Source organism: Oenanthe melanoleuca, chromosome 18 (genome assembly GCF_029582105.1).
Source record: "Oenanthe melanoleuca isolate GR-GAL-2019-014 chromosome 18, OMel1.0, whole genome shotgun sequence".
In the NCBI taxonomy this organism is placed as follows: domain Eukaryota; kingdom Metazoa; phylum Chordata; class Aves; order Passeriformes; family Muscicapidae; genus Oenanthe; species Oenanthe melanoleuca.
The window spans coordinates 322,772-345,432 of record NC_079351.1 but is presented as its reverse complement, the minus strand read 5'-3'; the positions used below and the strand labels follow the sequence as shown (position 1 = coordinate 345,432).

General features: G+C 63.9%; 6 protein-coding genes across 6 annotated transcripts; 3 read left to right on the top strand and 3 right to left on the bottom strand.

The window, feature by feature from the left end:
• Window positions 1-1,949: 1,949 nt before the first annotated feature.
• On the top strand, window positions 1,950-5,246 carry LOC130260644 (uncharacterized). Its single transcript, XM_056506254.1, has 7 exons — window positions 1,950-2,142; window positions 2,255-2,338; window positions 2,410-2,498; window positions 2,734-2,919; window positions 3,079-3,216; window positions 3,342-3,534; window positions 3,845-5,246. Exons 1-7 carry the CDS (start codon window positions 1,965-1,967, stop codon window positions 4,180-4,182), a joined length of 1,206 nt encoding a protein of 401 aa, XP_056362229.1. The 5' UTR covers window positions 1,950-1,964; the 3' UTR covers window positions 4,183-5,246.
• An 86-nt stretch (window positions 5,247-5,332) lies between these two features.
• On the bottom strand, window positions 5,333-8,177 carry AFMID (arylformamidase). Its single transcript, XM_056506255.1, has 11 exons — window positions 7,938-8,177; window positions 7,736-7,826; window positions 7,557-7,661; window positions 7,435-7,483; window positions 7,198-7,283; window positions 7,047-7,119; window positions 6,688-6,785; window positions 6,465-6,543; window positions 6,177-6,306; window positions 5,845-5,949; window positions 5,333-5,758 (listed from the first exon to the last, which is right to left on the bottom strand). The coding sequence occupies exons 1-11, from the start codon at window positions 7,965-7,967 to the stop codon at window positions 5,729-5,731; spliced, it is 876 nt and encodes a 291-aa protein (XP_056362230.1). The 5' UTR covers window positions 7,968-8,177; the 3' UTR covers window positions 5,333-5,728.
• A 222-nt stretch (window positions 8,178-8,399) lies between these two features.
• TK1 (thymidine kinase 1) lies at window positions 8,400-10,505 on the top strand. The gene is made up of 7 exons (XM_056506260.1): window positions 8,400-8,578; window positions 8,804-8,835; window positions 8,925-9,038; window positions 9,116-9,209; window positions 9,516-9,605; window positions 9,690-9,809; window positions 9,919-10,505. The coding sequence occupies exons 1-7, from the start codon at window positions 8,513-8,515 to the stop codon at window positions 10,063-10,065; spliced, it is 663 nt and encodes a 220-aa protein (XP_056362235.1). The 5' UTR covers window positions 8,400-8,512; the 3' UTR covers window positions 10,066-10,505.
• Window positions 10,506-11,585: 1,080 nt separating this feature from the next.
• SYNGR2 (synaptogyrin 2) lies at window positions 11,586-13,678 on the bottom strand. Its single transcript, XM_056506259.1, has 4 exons — window positions 13,529-13,678; window positions 13,160-13,397; window positions 12,738-12,877; window positions 11,586-12,646 (listed from the first exon to the last, which is right to left on the bottom strand). Exons 1-4 carry the CDS (start codon window positions 13,631-13,633, stop codon window positions 12,449-12,451), a joined length of 681 nt encoding a protein of 226 aa, XP_056362234.1. The 5' UTR covers window positions 13,634-13,678; the 3' UTR covers window positions 11,586-12,448.
• Window positions 13,679-13,727: 49 nt separating this feature from the next.
• TMC6 (transmembrane channel like 6) lies at window positions 13,728-20,541 on the top strand. The gene is made up of 21 exons (XM_056506248.1): window positions 13,728-13,860; window positions 14,308-14,501; window positions 14,614-14,732; window positions 15,018-15,149; window positions 15,239-15,397; window positions 15,508-15,613; window positions 15,688-15,784; window positions 15,873-16,127; window positions 16,332-16,522; window positions 16,601-16,739; window positions 16,819-16,974; window positions 17,161-17,336; window positions 17,477-17,558; window positions 17,859-17,956; window positions 18,106-18,201; window positions 18,347-18,422; window positions 18,683-18,816; window positions 19,038-19,214; window positions 19,395-19,473; window positions 19,598-19,676; window positions 19,896-20,541. The coding sequence occupies exons 2-20, from the start codon at window positions 14,446-14,448 to the stop codon at window positions 19,667-19,669; spliced, it is 2,400 nt and encodes a 799-aa protein (XP_056362223.1). The 5' UTR covers window positions 13,728-13,860; window positions 14,308-14,445; the 3' UTR covers window positions 19,670-19,676; window positions 19,896-20,541.
• An 895-nt stretch (window positions 20,542-21,436) lies between these two features.
• Window positions 21,437-22,625, bottom strand: ARL16 (ADP ribosylation factor like GTPase 16). The gene is made up of 5 exons (XM_056506264.1): window positions 22,508-22,625; window positions 22,316-22,372; window positions 22,116-22,229; window positions 21,841-21,956; window positions 21,437-21,721 (listed from the first exon to the last, which is right to left on the bottom strand). Exons 1-5 carry the CDS (start codon window positions 22,589-22,591, stop codon window positions 21,550-21,552), a joined length of 543 nt encoding a protein of 180 aa, XP_056362239.1. The 5' UTR covers window positions 22,592-22,625; the 3' UTR covers window positions 21,437-21,549.
• Window positions 22,626-22,661: the final 36 nt, after the last annotated feature.

Genomic DNA, 22,661 nt, shown 5'->3' with positions numbered 1-22,661 from the left:
GCTTAGCCCACCACAGGAGCTGTTGTGGGCAGGTGGTGACTGCAGTCCTGGGTGCAGTGTGCTCCTGGGTGAGCCCAGCTGCCAGCCAAGCCCCTGGCCAGACGCTGGCACTGGCCACCCTCTGCCCAGCTCCTGTGGCCCCACTTCAGCCGCTCCACACAAGGTCACAAGTGCTTCCATGGTCCCAGTGCTGGCCCCACCGGGGCCCTGCTGGGTCACATGCAGGGGTAGGCAGCTCTGTGGGTGTTGTAGCAAGGGGGACCCCAAGGCAGGTCCCAGACCGAAATCCCAGGGAAAGATGCAGGGCTGAAAGACAAGGGGCTCTGTGGAAGGCATCCAGGTACGCTGCACAGTCCTGCAGGAGCTGCGGCTGCTGCCCAGTGGAGGAGCCCCTGACTGGGCTGGGGGGCTGCCCACAGCAGACCCTGAACTGCCCTTCAGCTTTGTGCACACCAGGACAATCAATCTCCCCGTCAGGTGCCTTGGGAGTGGATGTGTGAGTGGCTGGGAATGCCCTGCTGAGGGATGCTCCAGACATCCAAGCACAGAAAGTATCTCCAAACCCTGCCCTGCCCTTCAGCAGCCGCCCCAGGTGGAGGGGGGATCTCTGGGCTCGGGCCCCAGCGCTGCTCTTCCCCCAGCCCTTCACCTGCGGCGTGACCGGCTGCGCTGCCCAGCGCTTACTGGAAGAGGAAGCTGCCGGGAAGGCGGCGTGTGTGGCGGGGCAGCTTTGGGGAGGCTCAGCTGGGCTCAGCAGCCGGCACAGCTCAGCTGTCCGTGCTCCCAGGTCCAGGGCCAGTAACGGGAAGCGTCTGCTCTCAGTGACGGTAAATCAGATCGGGGAGATTAGAGGCCTTTTTGCCTAATCATGAGCAGCTTGAAGTTGGAGGACAAGTTCCTGGAACAAAGAGGAAATGGAGGCAGTAAATAAAGAAAAACTGTTAACATGTGGCCCTGCGTGTGAAAAACGTCTCCTGAAGGAGTGTTTATGGCTCACTCATCTGCGGGGCTGACAGGGCGGGGGGCGACAGGCGATAGTGAGGGAGGGGCTCCGTGGACAGGCAGGGGTTTGGGCAGAGCGGGCACCAGTGGGGCGGCTGCAGGGGGCTCAGGACAGGGGACCTGGGGCGGCCAAGGCACAGGGCAGAGGGAGGGAGAAGGCGCAGCATGGCACAGGCGGCTGGAGCACAGGACAAACACAGGTGGGCAGGGGCTGGGCAGCAGGTGCCCCTGAGGGGAGAGGCACCCTCATGCACCTGCCCTATTGGTACCCTGCAAATGCCAGGAGAGGCTGGGGGCTGCAGAGTGGAAACCCCCACCGTGCTGGCAGCAGGGAGTAGTGTCCGGCTGGCCTGGCCCAACCGGGGCAGGGGAGGGGATCTCACTACATGCCCTCCCACTGAGGGGCAGTGGGGGTTTCTGCCAAGAGGTGGTGGGTCCCCTCATAGCAGGCAGAGTGTGCCGAGGTCTGTGAAGCTGCACAGAGGTCCCAGAGCAGCGCTGCAGTGCCAGCCCACCTGCGGTGCCAATCCACCGCCGTCGGCGCTGCCGGGGCACACGTGGCCGCAGCCGGAGCCGGTGCCCAGCGGCCAGACCACCTCGTGCCGTGCCAGCCTTGCTGGCAGCGGGTGTGGGTAACTCCTGCTCAGCCCTGGACAGACTCCGGAGCATCCCCCGGCGCTCCGTTCCGTCGGACCCCAGGATGGGATCCCGGCAAAGCGAGGGGCTGCGGGACGGGGCAGGGCCGGGACAGCCCCGCCCGTGGGGTGCGGGATGGAGGCTTGGCGGGCTCGTAGGGACGGCGTTCCGAGGCAGCCCCGGCAGGAACCGCTGCCCCGCGCCCGCCCCGTGTGTGCGGCCCCGTGCCCGGCACGGGCGATCCCGGGACTGGCGATCCCGGCACGGCAATCCCGGACGGCGATCCCGCCTCCTCCCGCGAGCCCTTGCGGGGGGAGGTCCCGGCGATGCGGGCGGTGCTGCGGCGGGGGCGGCTGCCCGGGCCCGGGGGGGTGCCCCGGGGTCCCCCCCTTACCGTGGACCTGCGGAGCGACACGGTGACCCGGCCGTGCGCGAGGATGCGCCGCGCCATGGCCCGCGCTGCCGTGGGCGACGACGACTACGGGGAGGACCCGACCGTGAACGGTGCGCGGAGGGGACGGGCTAGCCGTGGGGTCCCTGCCTGCAGCCCCCGGGGTCCCCAAGCCCCGGGGACAGCCCAGCGCCAGCCCCCCAGGACATCCGTGTCCCCCCGCAGAGCTGCAGCGCCTGGCCGCGGGGACTCTGGGGATGGACTCAGCTCTGTTCGTGCCCACGGCCACCATGGCCAACCTCATCGCTGGTGAGTCCGGCGTGTCCCCAGGCTGTGGGGCGCTGCCCTTGGCCCCCTCCCTCACGGCCCTTCCCTCCCAGTGATGTGCCACTGCCAGCGCAGGGGGGCTCAGCTCTTCCTGGGCCGGGACAGCCACCTGCACCTGTACGAGCACGGCGGGGCCGCGCAGGTGAGCGCGGGGCACGGTGGCGCTGGTGGCGCCGGTGGCGCTGGTGGCAGCGCTCGCAGGGCAGGAGGGCGGCCGCGTGCTGCCCTCCTCTGGCTGCCAGGGCCGGTCCAGGGGGAGGATCCGCTCCAGAGCATCACCAGGACTATTGTCCCGGGCTGCAGTACAGAGAGCTGGAGCCCCCGTGCTCCACCACCGTCCCCTGTCAGCTCCATGCTGTCCCCTGCCCTGGGCACAGGTGGCCGGTGTGCACTCCCAGCCACTGCCGGATCTGCCCAGCGGCACGTTGGACCTGGAGCAGCTGGAGCTGGCCATCCGCGAGGCCCAGGGCAGCCGGTACCACCCGCGCCCTGAGCTCATCTGCCTGGAGAACACGCACAGCTCGGCGGGGGGCCGGGCGATGCCCCTCACCTATCTCAGCCAGGTGAGAGCCCGCAGACGGTCCTGGTACAATTCGGCCTGGCGTGGGCAGCTGGGCCCTGCACAATGGCACTGCGGGGACACTGGAGCTCAGAGCATGGCTCCTGGTGGCACTGGGGTCCTCAGGGGTCGCTCCCAACCCAGCTGTCCCTCTGGCTGCCAGGTCCGTGGGCTCGCAGACCGTTACGGGCTGCGGGTGCACATGGACGGCGCACGACTGATGAACGCAGCAGTGGCACAGGGTGTGGAGCCAGCTCAGATTGCCCGGCACTGTGACTCTGTGTCCCTCTGCTTCTCCAAGGTCTGCTCGTGTGGGGAGGGGGTCCCCAGGGCTGGCAGGGGCCGGCACAAGCTGGTGTTTGCAGTGTTGGGCAGGCTGGGTCCCAGCCCGGGACAGCCGGAGTGACCCCGCTGGCGGTCCCGCAGGGCCTGGGCGCCCCGGCCGGGGCGGTGCTGGCGGGGAACAGGGGATTTGTCAGCGAGGCCTGGCGAGCGCGGAAGGTGCTGGGGGGCGGCATGCGGCAGGCGGGAGTGCTGGCGGCCGCTGCCCGCCTCGGGCTGCAGCACGGCGAGGTGACACTGCGCGGGGACCACGGCAACGCCCGGCGCTTCGCCGAAGGTACCTCGGGGCCAGAGTGCTGGGAGCGAACAGCACGCCTGGCACTGCCCGGCAGCACTGCCCCGCTGCTGGCTTGGGCACCACCCCTGCATGGCCGCACCGGGTCCCCAGCCGGGTGAGATCCTGCTGGGACCGTGCCGTGACAGTCCCCGTGCCGTGACAGTCCCCGTGCCGTGACTGTCCCCGTGCCGTGACTGTCCCCGTGGTACCACACGAGGCAGGAAGGGCTCTCCTTCCTCCAGAACCTGGGGCGGCCCGGGTCAGGTGGGCTCTCCCCGGGCGGCGGGTTTGCATCAGCTGCCTCCCGCAGGTATCCACGCGCTGGACTCTGCCGTCTGCTCCGTCAGCCCGGCAGCGGTGGAGACCAACATAGTGATGGTCAGTGTGCGGGGGCCCTGGCCGAGCCCCGCCGAGCTCTGTGCCCGCCTGCGAGCCGTCAGCGAGGAGGAGGTGGCCGAGACCGGGCGGGCTGTCAGCGTGCTGCTGCTCCCCTGGGCGGCACGGACTGTGCGGGCGGTCTGGCACCGCGGCGTCTCGGCCCGTCACACCGAGCTCGCCAGGAGAAAGCTGGAATTTGTGGCCAGGAAGTGCCAGGAGGAACTGGCCTTGGGGCTGCATCCAGCGCCTGCAGGCGCTGGGGGAGCCTGAGCGCGCTGCCCGCCCCGCAGCTGCCGCGCTTAGGGCTGGGACCAGCCCCTCCGTGCTCCTGATGTGTTCCCAGCCATCCGAAACTTGATATCAGCCTCACAGGCAGCCTGACAAACCACAGTCAGCCCAGCCTAGCGGAGATCCAGGCACCTACCCCAGCCACCCTGTTTGCCACATGCAAAGCTTGGTTAGCTAAGCCACACGAATAGCCAGGTACCCAGGTACTTGTCAAGTTGTGGTTCCTTTCACACTTCGGGAGTTTGAAGAGTATCGAGCCACTGGGTTTTTGGAACCTACAGCCCAGCTTGCTTTTTAATTCCATACAGCCCCTATGTTCCCCTGCTCCCAGACCAACAAAACACTTGCAGTTTCCTTTGAAGCAGGAAAAATCTTTGTTTTAGCTTCTTCATTTAATATATCTAAGTCCTTTGTTCTTTTTATTTTAAGCAGTCCTGATCTATTTGTGGGCTACCTTTTAGCTAAGCTAGTAAGAGTTGAAAAATAGGAATAAAATGAGTTTTAGCATGATGTGCATTACTGTGTTTCAGTAACCTTCCTGTTTATCATTAGGGCAAAATAGAAGAAAATAATTTCTTCTGAACCTGATTTCCTTTTCTAGTATATATAATTTGTTGATTTCTAGCTCAAGGAGCATCTTAGTTTAGTCTATAGTGGGAAAGCTGAGGGAGCATCAGGAATTTTAGCACCTGTCATATGTGATGAAGTTCCTGTTTTATGCTCATCCTACATTCATACCTAGTGAAAATACAGATGGTGCTGGTTTGTATTTCTGAAACCTTCCATTAGCAGTTTCCATCTTTGTAGCAGCACCAGTGGGGGGCAGGGGGGGAGTACATGAACGTTTATAATCAGGGTGAAATCTTTGTCCGTGCTACGTAGGTACGATAACACAACTTGCAGGAAAGTACAGCTGCCAATGAAAACAAGTTTCAGCTCTGCTCATGGATTTTTTATCCAGATGAATGCTGATTGTTCAGCATTACCTAATGGCCACCTTCCTGCAGAATTTACAAAAGTATCTACAAACTGTGTTTTAGCATAATATATTTGTGTACTTTATTGATGATAACTGATACATTAATAAAGCACACATTATACAGTAAACAACAATAAAAATAATTTCAGTGAAGATATTTAGAAGTAAATGAGATTTTAATTGGGACACTTTTGTAACTACTCTCCCTACATGAGAGCTGCCTCAGACCCCTCCTGTCCTGGGGGTGGGACCTCCTCCCCGGTGGGCATGGCTTCTCCCCAGGGGCGAGTATTGCCAATGTGCAGTTTAAAGGACACTGAGGGAACACACTTCATGATCCAGCTGCCCAGAGAGAGCCTTGCGGCCCTCAGTCCCTGCACTCCAGCAGGCAGGAACGCCCCAGGGAAGGGGCTGGGCTGGGCTGAGCAGAGAGGCACGGTGGGGTCTGAGACATGGTCACCCTGTGTTAGACTGAGGAGCCAGGGGATGCCAGATGCCTGTTGCCAGCACACAGGCCATGGTCCCCTTCTGTTTACTCCTGACATGCCATCATGCTCTTGAAATCATGTTCAGAATCACCTGGGTGAGGAACCACAGCCTGTGAAAAGCCCCCGACCTTGCACCTCCTGGCAGGTGATCTGCCTTGGCACAGCCCTCCTACCTACCTGAGTGAGGACGTAGCTGTCCTCTGACAGCTTCTCAATGACATCAAAGTGATCCACACCAGCCAGATCCAGCAGAGAGACGGGCCAGCCTGCTGCACGCAGGGCCTGTGGAGAGAGAGGAGCCAGCAGGATGGACCCCAAGCTCCACCTGCCCTGACAAGCAGCAAGAATAATGTGTTGGCAAGGACTGGTGTCCTCTAGTGAGCCAGAAACTGCTCTGGTCCAGCAGAGAAGCTTTTCTTCCTGGCTGGGCATGTTGGTGAGGGCTGCCTGGAGCAGTGTCCCAACCAGGGCGCTGCTGGAGCTCACCTGGCTTTAGTCCTGCTGCTCACCTGGCTGTACTCCTGTGACTGCCTGCGAAACTCTGGAGAGTCGTGCTGGGCCACAGCCACAAGCACCTCACAGGCTGCTGGCCCTGCTGGGGGGACGTGTCTCATGGGGCTGTTCCTCTGGGCCACCTCCCTGCAGGAGTCAGCCAGGGGAGCTGATGCAGCCCTTTGCTCCAAGAGCCCCAGTGCTGCCAGCTGGGCTCAGGACAGGGACAGAGTGGCTGCAGAGCCGCTGAGCTCGGCCTGCCCGTGCTCTGTCCCCATGGCTGTCCCCACAGCGTGTCTGCTCACCGGCTCATGCTCAGGGCATCATTCACGTAGGTGTGCAGGAGGGGCTCCAGGTCATACACGCCGCTCACCAGCACCGCTCCTGCAGGCAGAGGCACTGGCAGGTGAGGAGCTGCAGCCTGGGGGCTCCCACAGCCCTGGGGACCTCACTGGGGACCTGCAGCCTTGTCCCAGCTGTGGAGACCAGTTCTTCTCCCAGCCCCGTTCTGGGACATGGCAACACTACCTTTGATATCTGGCACCACTTGGAATTCCGTCCAGTCTGTGGACAGCGCCATGGCTGCCAGGTGAGCCCCTGCTGAGTGTCCGCACAAGTAAATGCCTCTGAAAGGAGGGAGTGACTGAGAGGGACACCTGAGGACACCTTGCAGGTTTTGCTGTGTGCAGAGGAGGTGGCACAGCCCGAATGCGTCAGCTCAGATGTTTCCCAATCTGTCAGCCGCTGCCTTGTGCGTTGACTGGGGATTGTGGCCACAGGCACTGCCCAGTGCTTGGACCAAGTTGCCAAAGCCTTTGTCCCACTGCAGGCTTGTTTGCCCCCGCCAGCCACTCTCACAGACCAACCCCTGGCCTGGAGCTGCCCACCTGATCCTGGGGTATTGCTCCACCAGGAAGACGAGGCTGCGGCGCACCTGCAGCACCATGGCGTCCATGTGGCCTGAGCAGAGGACAAAGGGCAGGGCTGGAGGGCGCGGGGCCGTGCAGGTAGCTGCAGCCTCTGCAGGGCAGCACCTACCTTTAGGGGCTATGTCGTATCCCACCGCCACCACTGCCACCCCCTGCGACACCAGCGGGGGGGCTGCAAACCCCGAATCGTCCTTACTGAGGGAGACAGAGAGACAGGCTGCAGGGCCAGCCGGGGACTGCTCCGACCCCGTGTACCCAGAGCAAGGCCCGGTGTCAGGAGAAGGGGTCAGCAGGAGTAGTGAGGGGGTCCCTTCCCAAGGAATCCCCCACCGACAGCCCGCCTCACCTCAAGCACTGCCAGTATCCGCCGTGGATGTAGACCAGAGCCGGGAAGGCTGCGCAGCACAGCGGGGAATGAGCCCGGTGTCCGCCCTGCCCGCTCCCGTCCCCGCCACCCCCGCCACTCACTTTCAGAAGGGTCCGTGGGAAAGTAGATGTCCAGCTTCTCCCGGTCCCCGCTGCCGTATGGGACGTGCAGCAAGGTCTGCCCGCCGGCCCGGGCCCGTTCGGTTCCTGGGGGAGGAAGGGGGTGCAGCAGGGGCCGCTCCTCTCCCGCAGCCCCTCTCCCGCCGCCGCCCGCTCCGCACCTGCCGCCGTCACCGCCAGGTGCGCGTCGATGATGGTGTCCCGGTCCAGGCGGGGGGACCAGCGGCTGGGAGAGTAATGGTCCTCCAGCTCCTGCGGGGAGGCAGCGGGGCTGCGGCGGGGCCAGCGCCGCCGGGGCCACCAGAAAGCCCCGAACCGGCCGCCCGGACGAGAACTGCGCTCTGCCCTGCCTGGGGCCCGTACCTCCGCGGACATATCCCGCCACCCGCCCATGGTGCGGCCGCTCCCGGTGCCGCTCCCAGTCCCGCTCCCGGTGCCGATCGCGGTGTCGGTCCCGGTGCCGCTCCCGGTGCCGATCTCGGTGCCGATGCCGGTGTCAGTCCCGGTGCCGATGCCGATGTCAGTCCCGGTGTCAGTCCCGATGTCAGTGCCCGGGTCCCGGTCCCGGTCCCGGTCCCGGTCCCGGCGCCGCCTGCCCGCCGGGGGGCGGGGCCTGAGCGGGGGGAGGCCGGACCCTCTCCCATTGGCCGCCCCGGAGGCGAGGTCCGAGCCCGGGGGCGGGGCCACAGCTTGGAGGCGGGACCAGACCAGGGGGCTGGACCCTCTCCCATTGGTCACTGCGGATCGGGGGCGGAGCCGGCGAGCAGATGGAAAATAAAAATTTTGGCGCCCCTGACGCCATTGGGCGCCGCTGCCGCGCGCCGGCTCAGCTCCTTTCGCGATTGGCTGGAGCGGCGGCGCGTGGGCGGGAGGCCGCCTCCAATTGGCTGAGGCGGCGCGGCGGAGCGGCGCGCGCGGGCTCTAGCTGCCAGTCCGCCATGAACTGCCTGACGGTGCCCGGTGTGCACCCCGGCTCCCCCAGCCGGCCCCGCGGGCAGATACAGGTACGGGGTGCCGCGTGGATACAGGTGCCGCCCTGCGGCACCGGTGTGGGAGCAGATGCAGTTACGGCAGCGCTCCCGTGCTTCGGGCTGGGGGCAGATACGGGCACCGGCAGGTGTAGGTGTCGCGCCGGGTCACCGGGCTGAGGGGCCTGCGGGGCCGGGGGGCCGCACCGGCTCTGGGTGGAGCCGTTGGCTGCTGTGGTGACTCCGCTGTTCTGCCCTCAGGTGATCTTCGGGCCTATGTTCTCCGGGAAGAGGTAGGCGGGGGTCGCGGTGCGGGGGGCGCGGGAGGGCGGCGGGCGCAGGCTGAGGCGGGTCCGAGCCCCGCTCACACCGTGCCTTGCAGCACGGAGCTCATGCGGCGAGTGCGACGGTTCCAGCTCGCCCAGTACCGGTGCCTGCTGGTGAAGTACGCCAAGGACACTCGCTACAGCTCCTCCGGGGTCTCCACACACGACCGGTGAGTTCCGGGCCGGGAGCACAGCGCGGTTCCGCGGGGCTGCCCGGCCTGGCCGGCTCACTCCCTCCCTCCCGCAGGAGCACCATGGAGGCCCTGCCCGCCCAGCTCCTTCACGACGTGTACAAGGAGGCGCTGGGTGCCGCCGTCATCGGCATCGATGAGGGCCAGTTCGTAAGTGCCTGGCTGGGGTGGGTCTGCTGGGCTCTGTGGGACACAGACTCCTCGGTACAGGAGACCCGTTTGTGGGAGGGAGTGGAAAGTAATGCCCTGGGGCGGTTTGATCCATGTGTTTATAGTCAAACCTTCCTTCTGTAGAGTCCCTACAGACAGAGGACAGTGGGACTGGGGCCCATTGCACAGACAGGGCACATGGCTCTCATTTCCCTTGTTCCTGGCTGCTCTCTGGGCATGCACTGTGGGATCTGGAGCCAAGTGCTGCCCCCTGTCCTTCTTTACGATGTGCCTGTACCCCTGCAGTTCCCAGACATTGTGGAGTTCTGCGAGACAATGGCCAACACTGGGAAAACCGTCATTGTTGCTGCTCTGGATGGGACTTTCCAGAGAAAGGTAAAACTGTAATTTTGGTACAACAGCTGCTTTGGGACCCTCGTGGAACCCACCCAGCAGCATCTTCCCTGCTGTCTTGGCCAGGCCTTTGGGAGCATCCTGAACCTGGTGCCGCTGGCGGAGAGCGTGGTGAAGCTGAACGCCGTGTGCATGGAGTGCTTCCGGGAGGCCTCCTACACCAAGAGGCTGGGAGCAGAGCGGGAGGTGAGTCCCCTCAGAACAGAAACTGTTTCACCTGGCCAGTCCTGCTGGTACTGAGACACTCCCTCCAGGGAGCCGGGCTCCGCAGTCACTCCCCAAATTTCCCTGCCAGGTTGAAGTGATTGGAGGAGCTGACAAGTACCAGTCTGTGTGCCGAGCCTGCTACTTCCGCATGCGGCCGCAGCCAGAGAACAAGGAGAACGTGCCCCTGGGCCTGAGGCAGCTGGAGACAGCTGTGCCTCGCAAGATCTTCACTTGACTGCTGGGAGAATGGAGGGGAAGGGAGCTCAGAGCTCAGCTCATGGGCTCTGGGTCTGCCTCTCTCTACGTTAGCAAACTGCTCAGTGCCTCAGCCCTCCCTACCCAGCTCCCCACACCAAGCACCCAACTGAGCACCCACCAAGCCTGATGCTGGTGGAAGCTGAAGCAAAAGCCTGGCTAGAGTGAGTTCCCATCTCAGGACAAGGAGAGAGACAAGCACAGTTACTGATGCTGCCACACACAGCCCCTGGGGCACTGCACGTGCAGCTGCTCACTGGCTCTGGCCAGCTGTCCCAGTGGTCTAAGTGTGCTCAGGCTGGCATTGCTGCTGCTTCTGGTGCCTGTGAATGCAGCCCTTCTCTCTGGTGCACTCTTGCTAAATTCCAGGTTTCTCAAGACAATGTACAGCCAATGTATACAATGTAATTTTATTTTAAATGCAATTTTTAGTTTCCTTTCCTAACAGTCTGAAGTAACTTGTCCCTTGTCACAGAGCTGTGACACAGCTTTTAAACTGACACAGGTGGCAGCCCAGCCCTGGCAGGCCCCCATCCTCTCTGCCAGCATGTTCTCCAGTATTACTGCCTTGTTGAAACAAGAAGAAGCTGAAGGAGGCCTAGCAGCTGACTCTTTTGAAGGAACTGGTGTCAGGAAGAGCCTCCTTCAAATTCAGGGCAGTTTTTCTCAGGTTCAAGGCTGGTGCTGCCACTTTGGTGCTATGTTACCTGTGAGGGGTTTGGAGGCTCAGAGTTTCATCTATCGACATTTGGACAATTATTCCAGGGAAGATCCAGCTGCTTGGTAAAGGGGTTCTCTGAGGAGCTGCTTCTCTACTCTAGTCATGTCTCTTGCTCCCTCCTCAGCTTTCCAAAATTCTCAAGGCTGACTCTTTAGCTTACTGAAGGATCCTCTTCCTTTTTTGAGTAATGCTGGAAGGTTGTTGCTTCCTTATTGCCTGCAAAAGTTTTTCCTGGAAGCCAGCATCCACAGGCTCGGAGCAGAAGCTCTTTGTTCTGGCCAAGCCAGGCCTCTGCATCTGAGTCCAGGGCTGCTGTTTGCCTGTGCCCTGGAAGGCTCCAAGAGCTGCCTGAACTGCCCCTGCTGCCACCGTGTCACAGGTGAGAATAACCTCATGAGCACCAGGCCTGGGCTTTTCCCCCAGGGCTGGGGAAGGCACTGCTGCCACTTTAGGTTAATAAATAACTTAATGATCAATAATCTGTGTGTGTATTTTCTACCAGAGCATTCTGCTAAGTCTTCCTGGCCATGGCCAGTGAGGCAGTATGGGCTGGTCACAGGGTGGGAGGGCCACTCACAGGCCTGGTGTTGGAGCTGTGCTCGGACCAGGGAGCAGGAGGAGGGTGGCCTAAAAATAGCCAGCAGCATGAGTGTGCTGTTTGCAGCACAGCAGTTGGCAGAGCTGCACGGCCCCACCTGACACCCCCAGCCCTTGTGAGGCAGAAGGCTGGAGCCTTTCCTGCTTCCCCCAAGACAAAAGGCACGTGGTGGCTCACATGGTGGCTTGGTGAAAAAGTTTATTCCAACCCTACAGTGACAACTACTTGAACACTGGCCCCAGCAGTGGCGGCCCACATGGCTGCTGGGAACAGCTTTACCACAGCACAGCAGCAAACACAACCTGAGACAAGGGCCAAAGGCTCCTGGTGTGGCTGGAGTGCAGGCAGGAGCCACGGGCAGGCACACAAGGGAAAGAAAGTGCTCCAGGACTGTCCTCAGCCGTGGCCCTGCTGAGGGATCTCAGTGCTCTCTGCTCCCACTGACCCCAAAGCACATCATCCAAGCACCAGCAGCTCTAGTGCAGGCTGGGGGAAGGCACAGCATGGCATTAGAGACAAGGGAAGAGGGGCTTTGGCAACAGCTCACCCAGAAGCAGCCGCTGGGGGAAGGCACAGGAGGGCTGGGCAGGCAGGAGCTGGGCCTGGCTGTGCTGTGGCAGCGAGAGCTGGCACTTGGGGCACGCAGCCAGCAGGGCTGAAAGGCACTGAGACTGGATGGGGCAGTGCAACAGTCACAGGGGCAGAGCCTGGCCAGGGTCAGGGGGTGGGCACCACAGCAAAAGAAGAGGCTCACACATGCCAGGACACCTGCACGCCCAACCTCCTGCAGCTGCAGCGCTCAGCCAGCAGCTGCAAATCATCGTGTGCCGAATCACCCACTGCACACCGGGCTCTGCACCCTCCAGGGAGGATCTCAGCTCCAGGACCAGGCAGAAGCCCCTCCTGCACCCCATGAAAACACCCAGTCACCTTCAAACAAAGCAGCCATCAGTCTCCCGCCCCACTGTCCCCTCCACGTCTCAGACCCCCCCCTCCCACCCCGCGGAAGGAAAGGCTCTGGTGCAGCTGGGTACCAGGCAGGGCTCAGTACACCGGTGGGGGCTGGTAACCCTCCGGGGCCTCGGCCGTGTCCGTGAAGGGCGGCTGCTGGTAGCTCTCGTGGCTGATGTTGGGATAGCTGGAGTAGGGAGCCGAAACCTCCGGGCTGGGGTCGGCATAACTTTGAGCAAAGTCCTCCACCCCCATTTTGTACCTCTTGTAAGCGAAGGTGAGCAGGAGAGCCTGTAGAGAGAAGGGGACCGCAGCATTAAGGCCATTCCAGGCTCTGGAGTACAGGGGACCCCTCCCAAGTGGGGCAGAGTGGCTCACTCACCCAGGAGAAGATGGAGAAGAAGCTGAAGGTGATGGCAGCACGGGCAGAGTCTGCCCCGATGTACACATCCTCGGCCCGTGTCCAGGACCACTGGTTGGTCAGGAAACAGAAACCGATGAACCACAGGAAGGTCCAGAGACCTGTGGGGGGAAGTGGCATGAGGGGCCAGGGCTGGCGCTGCTGCTCCGGGGCAGTCCCGGGGCCAGACCCTGCTCTGCCGTGCAGGCTGACACAGGCACCCGGCCATGGGCAGCTGCTCCGGGGGCACTCGGCAGCAGCAGCAGCAGCAGCAGCAGCAGCAGCGCGTGGCCCGCGGGCAGAACGCCAGACGGGAGCGACTCCCTTCGCCAGGCACCGGCAGCCACGTCACGGGACAAGGCGCCATTGTGGGCCGGCCACAGCCCTGCCCGCGCCCCCGGTACCTGAGAAGCCGAGGTCGGCCAGAACCAGGTACTTGCGGTCCGTAGTGTTGCTGATCTGGGGGAAATAGACGTCCACCATGAAGAAGAAGATGCAGGCGAGGAAGGCGAGGACGCCGATGCCGATGCCGTAGCGACAGGCGTCCCCGTTGTGGTTGAAGATGCAGTAGAGCTGCGGGTCCTCGGGCTGGCTCGAGTAGCCGTCCCCGACCAGGCAGGCGAACACGATCAGCGCGAACACCTGCGGGGCGGAGCCGGTGTCCGGTGGGCGGCACCGAGGCCGGGGGGAGCCCTTCGGGGGCTCGCCGGTCCCGGCGGGCGGGGGGCACCGGCCCCGTCCCGGCGGGGCTGGCCCGGCCCGGTTCCACTCACCGCGCTCACGATCCGCGCCAGCACCTGCGGCTGCTGCACGAACCGGACCAGGTCGAAGGCACCGCCGGCCTTGGCCGCCCCGTAGGCGCCGCCGCCGCCCTCCATGGCGCTCGGCCGCCGCTGCTGCGCGGCGCCGCCCCGGGAGGGCCGGCCCTGCGGCCGGAGCGCGGGGCGGGGCGAGGGCTCGGGGCGGCGGCGCTGCCGCTCCTCCTCCGGCGCACGGCGCCGCCCTGCCCCGCTCCGAGCCCCGCTGACCCGCCCGAGCCGCCTCCGCCCCGGTGTAACGGGGGACGGGGCGCGCCGCCCCCACGCCTCGGTCGCCGACGGTCCCGGTGAGCGCAGCAGAGGGGAAACGGGGGATTTTGGGGGGATCCCACCGCCCCAGCCGGTACCGGGAGCAGGCAAGAGGGACGGGAAGGGACGGACAGGGCTCAGTAGGGTGGGTGCGGAGCCGGAGCGCGTTCCGCCGGTTCCCGGTACCGGGGGAGCGGGGCCCCACGGGGAGCCCCGGGGTGGACACCGGCCCCGAGCAGCCCCAGCCCGGCCCGGGGCGGCGGCGGAGGGAGAGCAGGGGAGGAAGGGGACGGGGGCGCGGTGGGCGGCACGGGGCTCTTTGTCCCCTTAGGGCCGGTGCGCGCTTTCCGGAGACGAGCTCCGGTATCGGCGCTCGGAGCTTCGTGCCTGACCCGAGCGGTCCCGGGGCTGCGGGCGGAACCCGCTCGACGGCGGCACCGCCTCATCCGCCGTCTCTTCCTTCCTGACTCTTGGGCTGTACACAGGGTTAGTCCCGGCTTAGCCCCGGCCCCACAGCAGCGGCTCCGTTCGGGAGCCGCGGAAACCGAGGGAGCGCGGAGGGGACGCGACCGCTCTGCTCAGCACGGCAGGGCCCGCAGGAGGGTCCCGCTCGGGCTCGCAGCATGTCCCAGCCGCCCTCCATCACCCTGCACGTCCCCGAGGGCACCGAGAGCGATGGGTGAGTGCGACACCCCCGCTGCCCTGCTGTGCCCTGGGAGCTGCATCCCGGGGGCACCAGGCTCCCTGCAGGCACCGGCTGTCCCTGCCACCGTGTCCCTGCATTCCTGCAGCCAGGAGCTCAGCCCGGACAACGAGAGAGCCCTGCACACCTCATTCCACCAGCTCATCCTGGAGCAGAGCAGCTTGATCGAGGCAGGTCTGGAGCTAGAGTTGCAGGAGAGGAGCAGAGGTAAAGCGCTGTGGCCTCAGCCAGAGCAGGCTGGGGACAGTGTGTGTGCCCAGGGCCATCCTTCTGCTTGGGCCACCGGTGTCACATGTCAATGCTGTGGCCAAAGATTCGTAGGAGCCTGCTGATGCCTTGGCCAGTGCAGGGCAGGGCAGTCTAGGGCAGAAAGTGTCCCTGGAGAAGGGGGTACTCTGGGAAGAGCACACACCTAGCCTCTGTGTTGGAGCAGAGCAGCAGGGATGCAGGGATGAGCTGTGGGCTCTCTGCATCCTGCCTTCCCCCTCCCAGAGTCCCCAGCCTGCTTGGCTGCTCGAGATGCCTGTGCAGTGGCCTGGCCAGAGCCCGGGCAAGGTGAGGAGCACCCCAGCTACGCCTCGGCCTCCCTGCAGATCTTGGCCAGCATGCCCAGCCGCACCATCGGTAGGTGCCACCCACGTTCCCTTCCTTCCCCAGGTCCCAAAGCCCCTTGGAGAGCTCTCCCAGCTGCCCTGCTGTGCTCTGATCCACAGGACGCAGCCTCGGGGCCATCATCTCCCAGTACTGCAACCGCACGGCGCGGCTGCGGCGCCGCAGCAGCCGCCCTCCCCTGCAGCAGCTGTGCCGCGCGGCACGGCCCAGCCTGCGCCAGTACGGCCTGGACACCGACCCTGCCGGCGCCACGCTGCAAGGTGAGGGTCCCCCGGGCTGTGGGAAGGCAGTGCTGGCCACTGTCCCTGCGCTGGTTAGGGACAGGCCGAGCCCCGGCCGGCCGTGCCCCACTGAGCCCCTTGTGCCCCAGAGAAGCGGCGCCTGCTGGTGAAGGAGCTGCTGAGCCTCTCGCCCAGCCAGTGCAGCCACATGCTGCTCACCATGCCCCTCTGCCTGGCGGAGAAACGCATCCTGCGGTAGGACCCAGCTGGGCGGGATCCCGCACCGGAGCTGTCCCTGTGGTCCCTCTGATGCCCCTCTCTCCTGGCAGGCGGCAGCTGAGCAGGCAGAGGGGCCCCCTGGGGCAGCGTGCCCAGCACTGGGCCCCCTGCTCACCCTGTGGCTGGCCCAAGGTCTGCGTTGTCCTCGTAAGTCAGGGGCTTAGGTCTGCACAGAGGCTGTGGGGGCTCCAGTGCAGGCTCCAGCCCCACTGCTCTGCCCGTGTTGCTCTCCCAGGGCTGCCGAGGTCTCTGGTACAGGCTCCTGTCCCTGCTCCGCACTGCGCAGCCCTGGCACTATGCCCTGAAGCAGATTGGTGGCCGCTTTGGCTCCAGTGTCCTCTCCTACTTCCTCTTCCTCAAGACACTCCTTATGTTGAACTTCTTTTCCTTCTTCATCCTCCTGGCCTTCGTGGTGGTTGTGCAGGCTGCGTACCCCTCTGCACCAGCCAGCCCCCAGCCCTTCACTGGCCTGGAGCTGCTCACAGGAGCGGTAAGCACGGCCCAGGCACCCCCAGGTCAGGGGCAGCCCATTCCCCCACTGTAACAACACCCCAGTGCTTCCCCTCCTGGGCCCCAGGACTGCCAGAGCTGTGGGTGCTCAAGACTCTGTGTCCCTGGGGCTGGCACAGAGGTAAGCAGGAAGCTGTGAGCACGGCCGAGGTCACTGTGGGGCCCTTCCTGTGCTTTCCTGCAGGGCTCCTTCACGCACTCGCTGCTGTACTACGGCTACTACAGCAACGTGACCCTAAACGACCCCTGCAGCTCCAGCCCTAAGGGCAGCCAGTGCCCCCTCGCATCCCCTCGCCTCCCCTACAACTTGCCACTGGCTTACCTGTTCAGTGTTGGGGTCTCCTTCCTTGTCACCTGCATCCTGTTGGTGTACAGGTGGGTCAGCAGCACCTGTGGCCCTGCCAGCCTTCCCCTTCACCAGCCCCAGTCCCTGATGCCCTCACCTCGCTGCAGTGTGTCCCGCTCTTTTCGGGAGAGCGTGGGAAGCTCCACGGGGGTCTTGGCCATCAAAGTCTTTTGTGCCTGGGACTTCAAGGTGATGCAGAAGCGCTCGGTGAAGCTGCAGTGCCAGAACATCTGCACCCAGCTGAAGGTGGGTGGCTGGGCTTGCAGAGCAGCCCAGAGCCCAGCGTTGCACGGGTGCTGTGTCCATCAGCTCTGCTCTCTTGCAGGAGCTGCTGGTGGAGCAGCGCTGCCGCTCCCGCTCCCAGAGCCGCCTCCAGTGCCTGGGCCGCTGCCTGGTGGTGCTGCTGGCCTGGCTGCTGGCTCTGGGCTCAGCCTTGGGCTGCGTGCTGGCTCTGCACCACTTCTCGGAGCACATGCACACGGTGAGCGCCACCTCTCAGCCTGGGATCCCCTGCCCTGGGCTGGGGGGACAGGGCTGGGGTACTGGGGAGACAGGCAGGGACAGCCCCACTGCAGCTCTGCTCCTGGCCTGGGCATTTGCTGCTCTCCCAGGGACTCCACACCTGCCTGCCAGCAGCTGTGTGCTCACCCCATTTCCCACCCACCAGGTTCAGCAGGAGCTACAGGCGCAGGGCAGTGACAGGTGGCAGCAAGAAGCCGTTCTGCTGGTCCTGCCCCTTGTGGTGTCCATCCTCAATGCCTTGATGCCCCACCTGTACAACCTGCTGGCCATGTGGGAGAAGCAGGACTCCCCAGTGACACAGGTCTCCGTGGCAATCGTCAGGTGGGCTGGCTGTGCTGTGCTGGAGGAGCGTTCTGCACCTTGGCAGGCAGGGAGGCCTTGGGGCCAGGCACCCCATCTGTGGGGCTTGGCTCCTCCATTCCCTGGCCTCAGGCACTTCTGGCACTGCTCCTGCTCCCCAGGAACCTCATCCTGAAGACAATGGTTGTCATCCTGCTGTGCTACCGGTGGGTCAGCCGGAGCGTTATCTGCTCGACAGAGGAGGTCAGTACCACTGCCTCAGGGCCGTGGAGGGCGTGCAAGGAGCTGGTGGCATCTTCTCTACTAGATATCAGAAAGAAATTCTTCCCTGTGAGGGTGGTGAGGCTCTGGTATACCTTCCCAGAGAAGCTGTGAGTGCCCCTTCCCTGGAACTGTTAAAGGACAGGTTGGACAGGTCTCAGAGCAACATGGTCTAGTGGAAGGGTGTCTGCCCATGGCAAGGTGGGGAAAGAGATGAGATTTAGGGCTCCTTCCAACCCAAACCCTCCTGTGATTCTATGCCACACTTGATTGTCTCCCCAGTGCTGGGAGACGTGTGTGGGGCAGGACTTGTATCGCTTCATGATGATGGATTTCATATTCACCTTGCTGGATACACTCTTTGGGGAGCTGATCTGGAGGTAATGTACCCCAAGACATGTCCCCCACCGGTGTGGTGGCACCCTGCATGGTCCCAGCTCTCTGGTGCACCCAGGCTCTGTGCCATCAGAGGGGGAAGGGGGGTGTGAAGTCCCAGGCAGTGTGGGAACAGAGTTCCACTTCTACCCAGGCTAATCCTGGAGAAGAGGCTGAAGACAAAGCAGAGGCCAGAGTTTGATATCGCCCGAAACGTGCTGGAGCTGATGTATGGGCAGACCCTGACCTGGTGAGATGTTCCTGCCTGGGGTGGCTCCTTCCTCTGCTGGCAAATGCCTTGTAGTCCCCAGGAGCCCTGTGGGTGCTGTAGCTGTGCCACCAGTGTCTCCCATGGGGCTCAGACCCAGACAAGGTCATCTTTCCTCTGCTCCCAGGCTGGGCATTCTCTTCGCTCCACTCCTGCCAGCTGTGCAGATGCTGAAGCTGCTGCTGCTCTTCTATATCAAAAAGGTGTGATTCCCCCACCCCCTGCAACTCCCCATGGGGTGAAAGTGCAGTGACACTGTGCCCTGTCACCGTCAGCCTCTGCTGCCGCAGTGGTGCCACGTGGAGCAGCCTCGTCCCTGTGGAACTGAGAGGGGGTTTCTGGGGACAGGATATCCCTGAGCTCAGGGCTGCCAGTGGGAGGGAGGGAGGGTTCAGCAGGGTGCAGGCTGCTCTCCAGGAGCGGCGCCCACAGCAGCCCAGGGGACACTGCTCCCTATGCACAGACCAGCCTGATGCGGAACTGCCAGTCCCCCAGCAAGCCCTGGCACGCGTCACGCATGAGCACCGTGTTCATCACCCTGCTGTGCTTCCCCTCCTTCCTGGGTGCCGCTGCCTTCCTCTCCTACACCATCTGGTCGTGAGTACCCACGAGCCCACTGCTCAGGGCACAGGAGAAGGCTGTCAGGAGGGGCTGGGGGGACCATGGCCCCGTCCCTGGCATCCCCCACTGCAGGCTGAGGTGCTGCCCCAGGCACGGATGAGCCTCCCAGCTGCTGGCCCTGAGACTGGCCCTGGGCTGGGGCCAGTAGTTGCTGGGCTGCCCCTTGCTCTGAGTGTCCTGTTGGTCTGTTTGCTCAGGGTGCAGCCATCAGAAACCTGCGGTCCCTTCCGGGGGCTGGAAACCATCTACAAGTCAGGGAAGAGGTGGGTGCTCGTGCTGGAGAAGTCCAACCCCAACATCACCTGGTTTGCCTGGGTCTACCAGCATCTCTTGGAGAATGCCTGCCTCCAGTTCTTCATGTCTGTGGCCCTGATGTGAGTATGGACCTGAGCCCAGGGCTGAGCCCCAGCCCTCACTTTGAGGGTCCTGCTGCCACAGACCTGAGCAGGGAGCCAGGGTGTCCCTCCAGACCCTGTGCCCCATCCCAGTGCCAGGAGCAAGGTGTCCCTCAGCTTCCTGCCTGGCTGCCACCATCCCCTCCTCTATCATTGCAGAGCTGTGATCTACTTCAACATCCAGGTGGTAAGAGGCCGCCAGAGGGTCATCTGCCTGCTGCAGGAGCAGATTGCCAACGTGAGCACTGCCCATCCCCTCTGCTGCCCTGCTGCTGCAGCCCCAGCACTGCCAATTCGGGCTCTGGTCCCAGCAGCACTGCCCTCAGCCCCACTGCTGCTCACTGCACACTCTGCTGTTGCAGGAAGGGGAAGATAAGATGTTTCTCATCCAGAAGCTTCACTCTGTTTACGGGCAGAGACACAGACGTTCCTGAGTGCCAGGTGAGGCCAGCATGAAGGGCAGTGGGGAGGGGCTGCCAGGACACCCAGAGCTCAGCCATGTGCACAGATGTTCCTTTGCCTGTCCCAAAGGATCCTCGGTGTTACTGAGGCCCAGGGACAGGGTGGAGGATGGAGGCAGGTCTGGGTCAAGGACCCAGAGAGACATGACACTTAAGAGTCCCCTCTCCATATGGGATCTTAGGGACTCTGTCCTCTTAGCTCCACAGGAAGGAACGGGATGGAACAGGCTCTGCTCGCAGCTGGGACTGAATCTGTCCATCACAACACAGCGCTGGAAGCTGGGGAACCATGGAGTGCTGGGGAGGATCCTCCCCTCTTGCCCATGGCCAAGGACCCATTGTGGCATGTACTGGGAATGCTGTGTCTCAGGGATGCAGGTGCTCCTGCTGCCTGGAGCTGCTGGGATGCAGTGCTGCTGTCACACCCAGGGCACAGCTCCATGCAGGACTGCCTCACCAGCACAGCTCTGCTCCTTGGGGGCTCACTACCTGCAGAGGACAGCCCTTCAGCTGTCCTCCTGCCAGTGTGCCCTGGGCTGTTTTCAGAATCCTCTGGGATCATGGAGCTTTCTCCACAACCACCTTCACACTGCCTAGGGATAGCAAGCGTGGAGGCAGGAGCTGCCAGGCACAGACCCACTCCAGCCCAGTGCCTGGCTCACCAAGAAAGCAGCTGGCTGACTCCAGTCCCACAAACAAGGTCACTGGGCCTACCCCAGCAGCCCTGCACCCACTGCACTGGCTGGTGGGACGGACTTGGAAAAATCACCATGATGCTGAGTGCTGGGCTGGGCAGGACTCCGGGCTCAAGCTGAGCTGGCCCATTAAAGCTCTGCTGTGCAGGAGTGCTCTGGCTGGTGTCTGGACCTGTTGGGTTGGAAGCAGGCAGGTGGGGTTGGTGTGTCAGTGCTGTTCATGGTGGTGACTCAGCAGCAGTGTCAGGGTGTGCTCGGGCTCCCTGGCACCTCCTGCTTTCCTGTGGGGCTGCACACTGCTGGAGCAAAGGCCACTCACCGTCACAGTGCAATAGCTGCAGACCCCAGCAGAAAGAGCCACTCCTCTCCACGTCATGGTGTTGGCACTCCAGGCCCAGGGCTGGCACTGACAGGGCAGGGTGTGCTGTGGCACGGGCCAGGCACGGGCAGCCACCAGTCCCTTGTGCCTTGGCACCGGGGCTGCCAGCTGAGGCAGCTGTGCCCAGCTGGGCTGGGCCATCAGCGTGGCCACAGGGCAAGTTACCAGCATGGATAGACACTGCTCAGAGGTGTGGGCACAGGGCAGTTCTCTAGACAGCCCCAACTCTTCCTGGAGTGCATTAGGAAAAGCATTGCTAGCAGGGAGGTGCTTCTGGGTGGTGATCCTGCCCCTCTGCTCAGCCCTGGTGAGGCTACAGCTAGCCCATGGCTGGCAAGTGAGACATCCCTGACTGAAGCACCCAGTCACTGGCCTTGCCCTGGCTCGTGACACCCAGCCATCACATTTCCACATTTCCCCAAGGTCTCTCCACTGTGTCTGGCCTGAGGCTCACATGGCCAGAGCTGTTGGAGCCCCCTGTGCACTCAGTCTTAAACCCAGGGGCCTTACCCACCCCTGCTGTGCTTGGCTCAGCTCAGGTGCTGCTGCAGCCTCCAACACCCCTGCAGAACCCCTCCTGTGCCTGGAGGTGCCAGCACGATCTGGCCTCTGTGGCTTCTGCTTGTCCCATCCCCAGAAGCCCAGGGTTTCCCCAGAACACAGGTGTTGGGCAGTTTGGTGGGAGTTTTACTGTGAAGTCCTACAGGGATCCAGTCCATCAGCAGCCCGTGGCACAGTCCTGGGCTCAGCTCCTGCTGTGCCAGGCCTGTCCTGAGCCCTCAGCAGGGCTCCCCGAGGGCGCTGTGCAGCCACTGCAGCACCTGGGGCAGGCCGGTGCCCAGGCGGGCGCTGCTCTCCAGCAGCGAGATGGGCTGCGAGGCACAGGACACCACGTCCTGCAGGCGGAACAGCGACTTCATCTCCACCAGGGACATGTAGCAGGGCAGGTCACTGGGGGAGAGGAGGGCAGCTGCATCAGCCAAGCACGGTGACCCCCCTGCCGGCCCAGCCCCGGCTCAGGGCACAGCCACTGCTCCCCGGCACCCCCACCCCCGGGGGACCCTGCTCACATCTTGTTGAAGAGCACCAGGACGGGCACAGAGGCGAGGGGCTCTGCAGAGAGCACCGAGAGCAGCTGGATGCAGGACGAGGAGACCTGGGCGGGGTTGGAGGCATCCACCACGAACTGGAGGGAAGAAGTGAAAGTGGGGTGCGGGTGTGCCAAGAGCAAGCCCAGGCCGGGCTGGGCACGGAGAAGGGAAATCCCACTGCGGGGGGAACCGAGGGGAGCGAGCGAGCCCGGCCCCTCTCTCGCGGCCCCGGGACAGCTCCCGACGCTGCTCACCAGCAGAGCGCTGCACTCGCTGTAGTAGCTGGGCCAGATGGGACCCATGCAGCCGCCCAGCTCCCGCACCGTCACCTTCCGCGGCAGCCGCAGCTCCGTCAGGTTGGTGCCCACCTGCGCGACAGGCGCCCGGCTGCTGCGGCCGTGCCGGGACCCCCGGCCGTGCCCAGAGCCCCCAGGCCCCGCCGGGCCGCACCTACCGTGGGCAGCGTGGCCGGGGGCTCGCCCAGCTCCGCGGGCTCCTCGGCGCTCAGCTGTGCCTCGCGTTAAGGACACGGCGGCTCCGGCAACGGGCCGGGGGCGCGATCCGCCCGGCCCCCGGCCGGCCCGCCCCCCGCCAGCCCAGCCCGGCCCTCCCCGCCTCCCCGGAGCCCCCGTGCCGCACGGATATGGCGCAGCCGCCGCACCAGCAGGCTCTTGCCGCCGCCCGCCGCCCCCAGCAGCAGCACCGTGGGCGGGGAGCGCCCCGCCGCCATGGCGGAGCCGCGCCGGAAGCGCCCCGCTCCCGGAAACAGGTCCCGCCCCCGGAAGCAGGCCCCGCCCCCG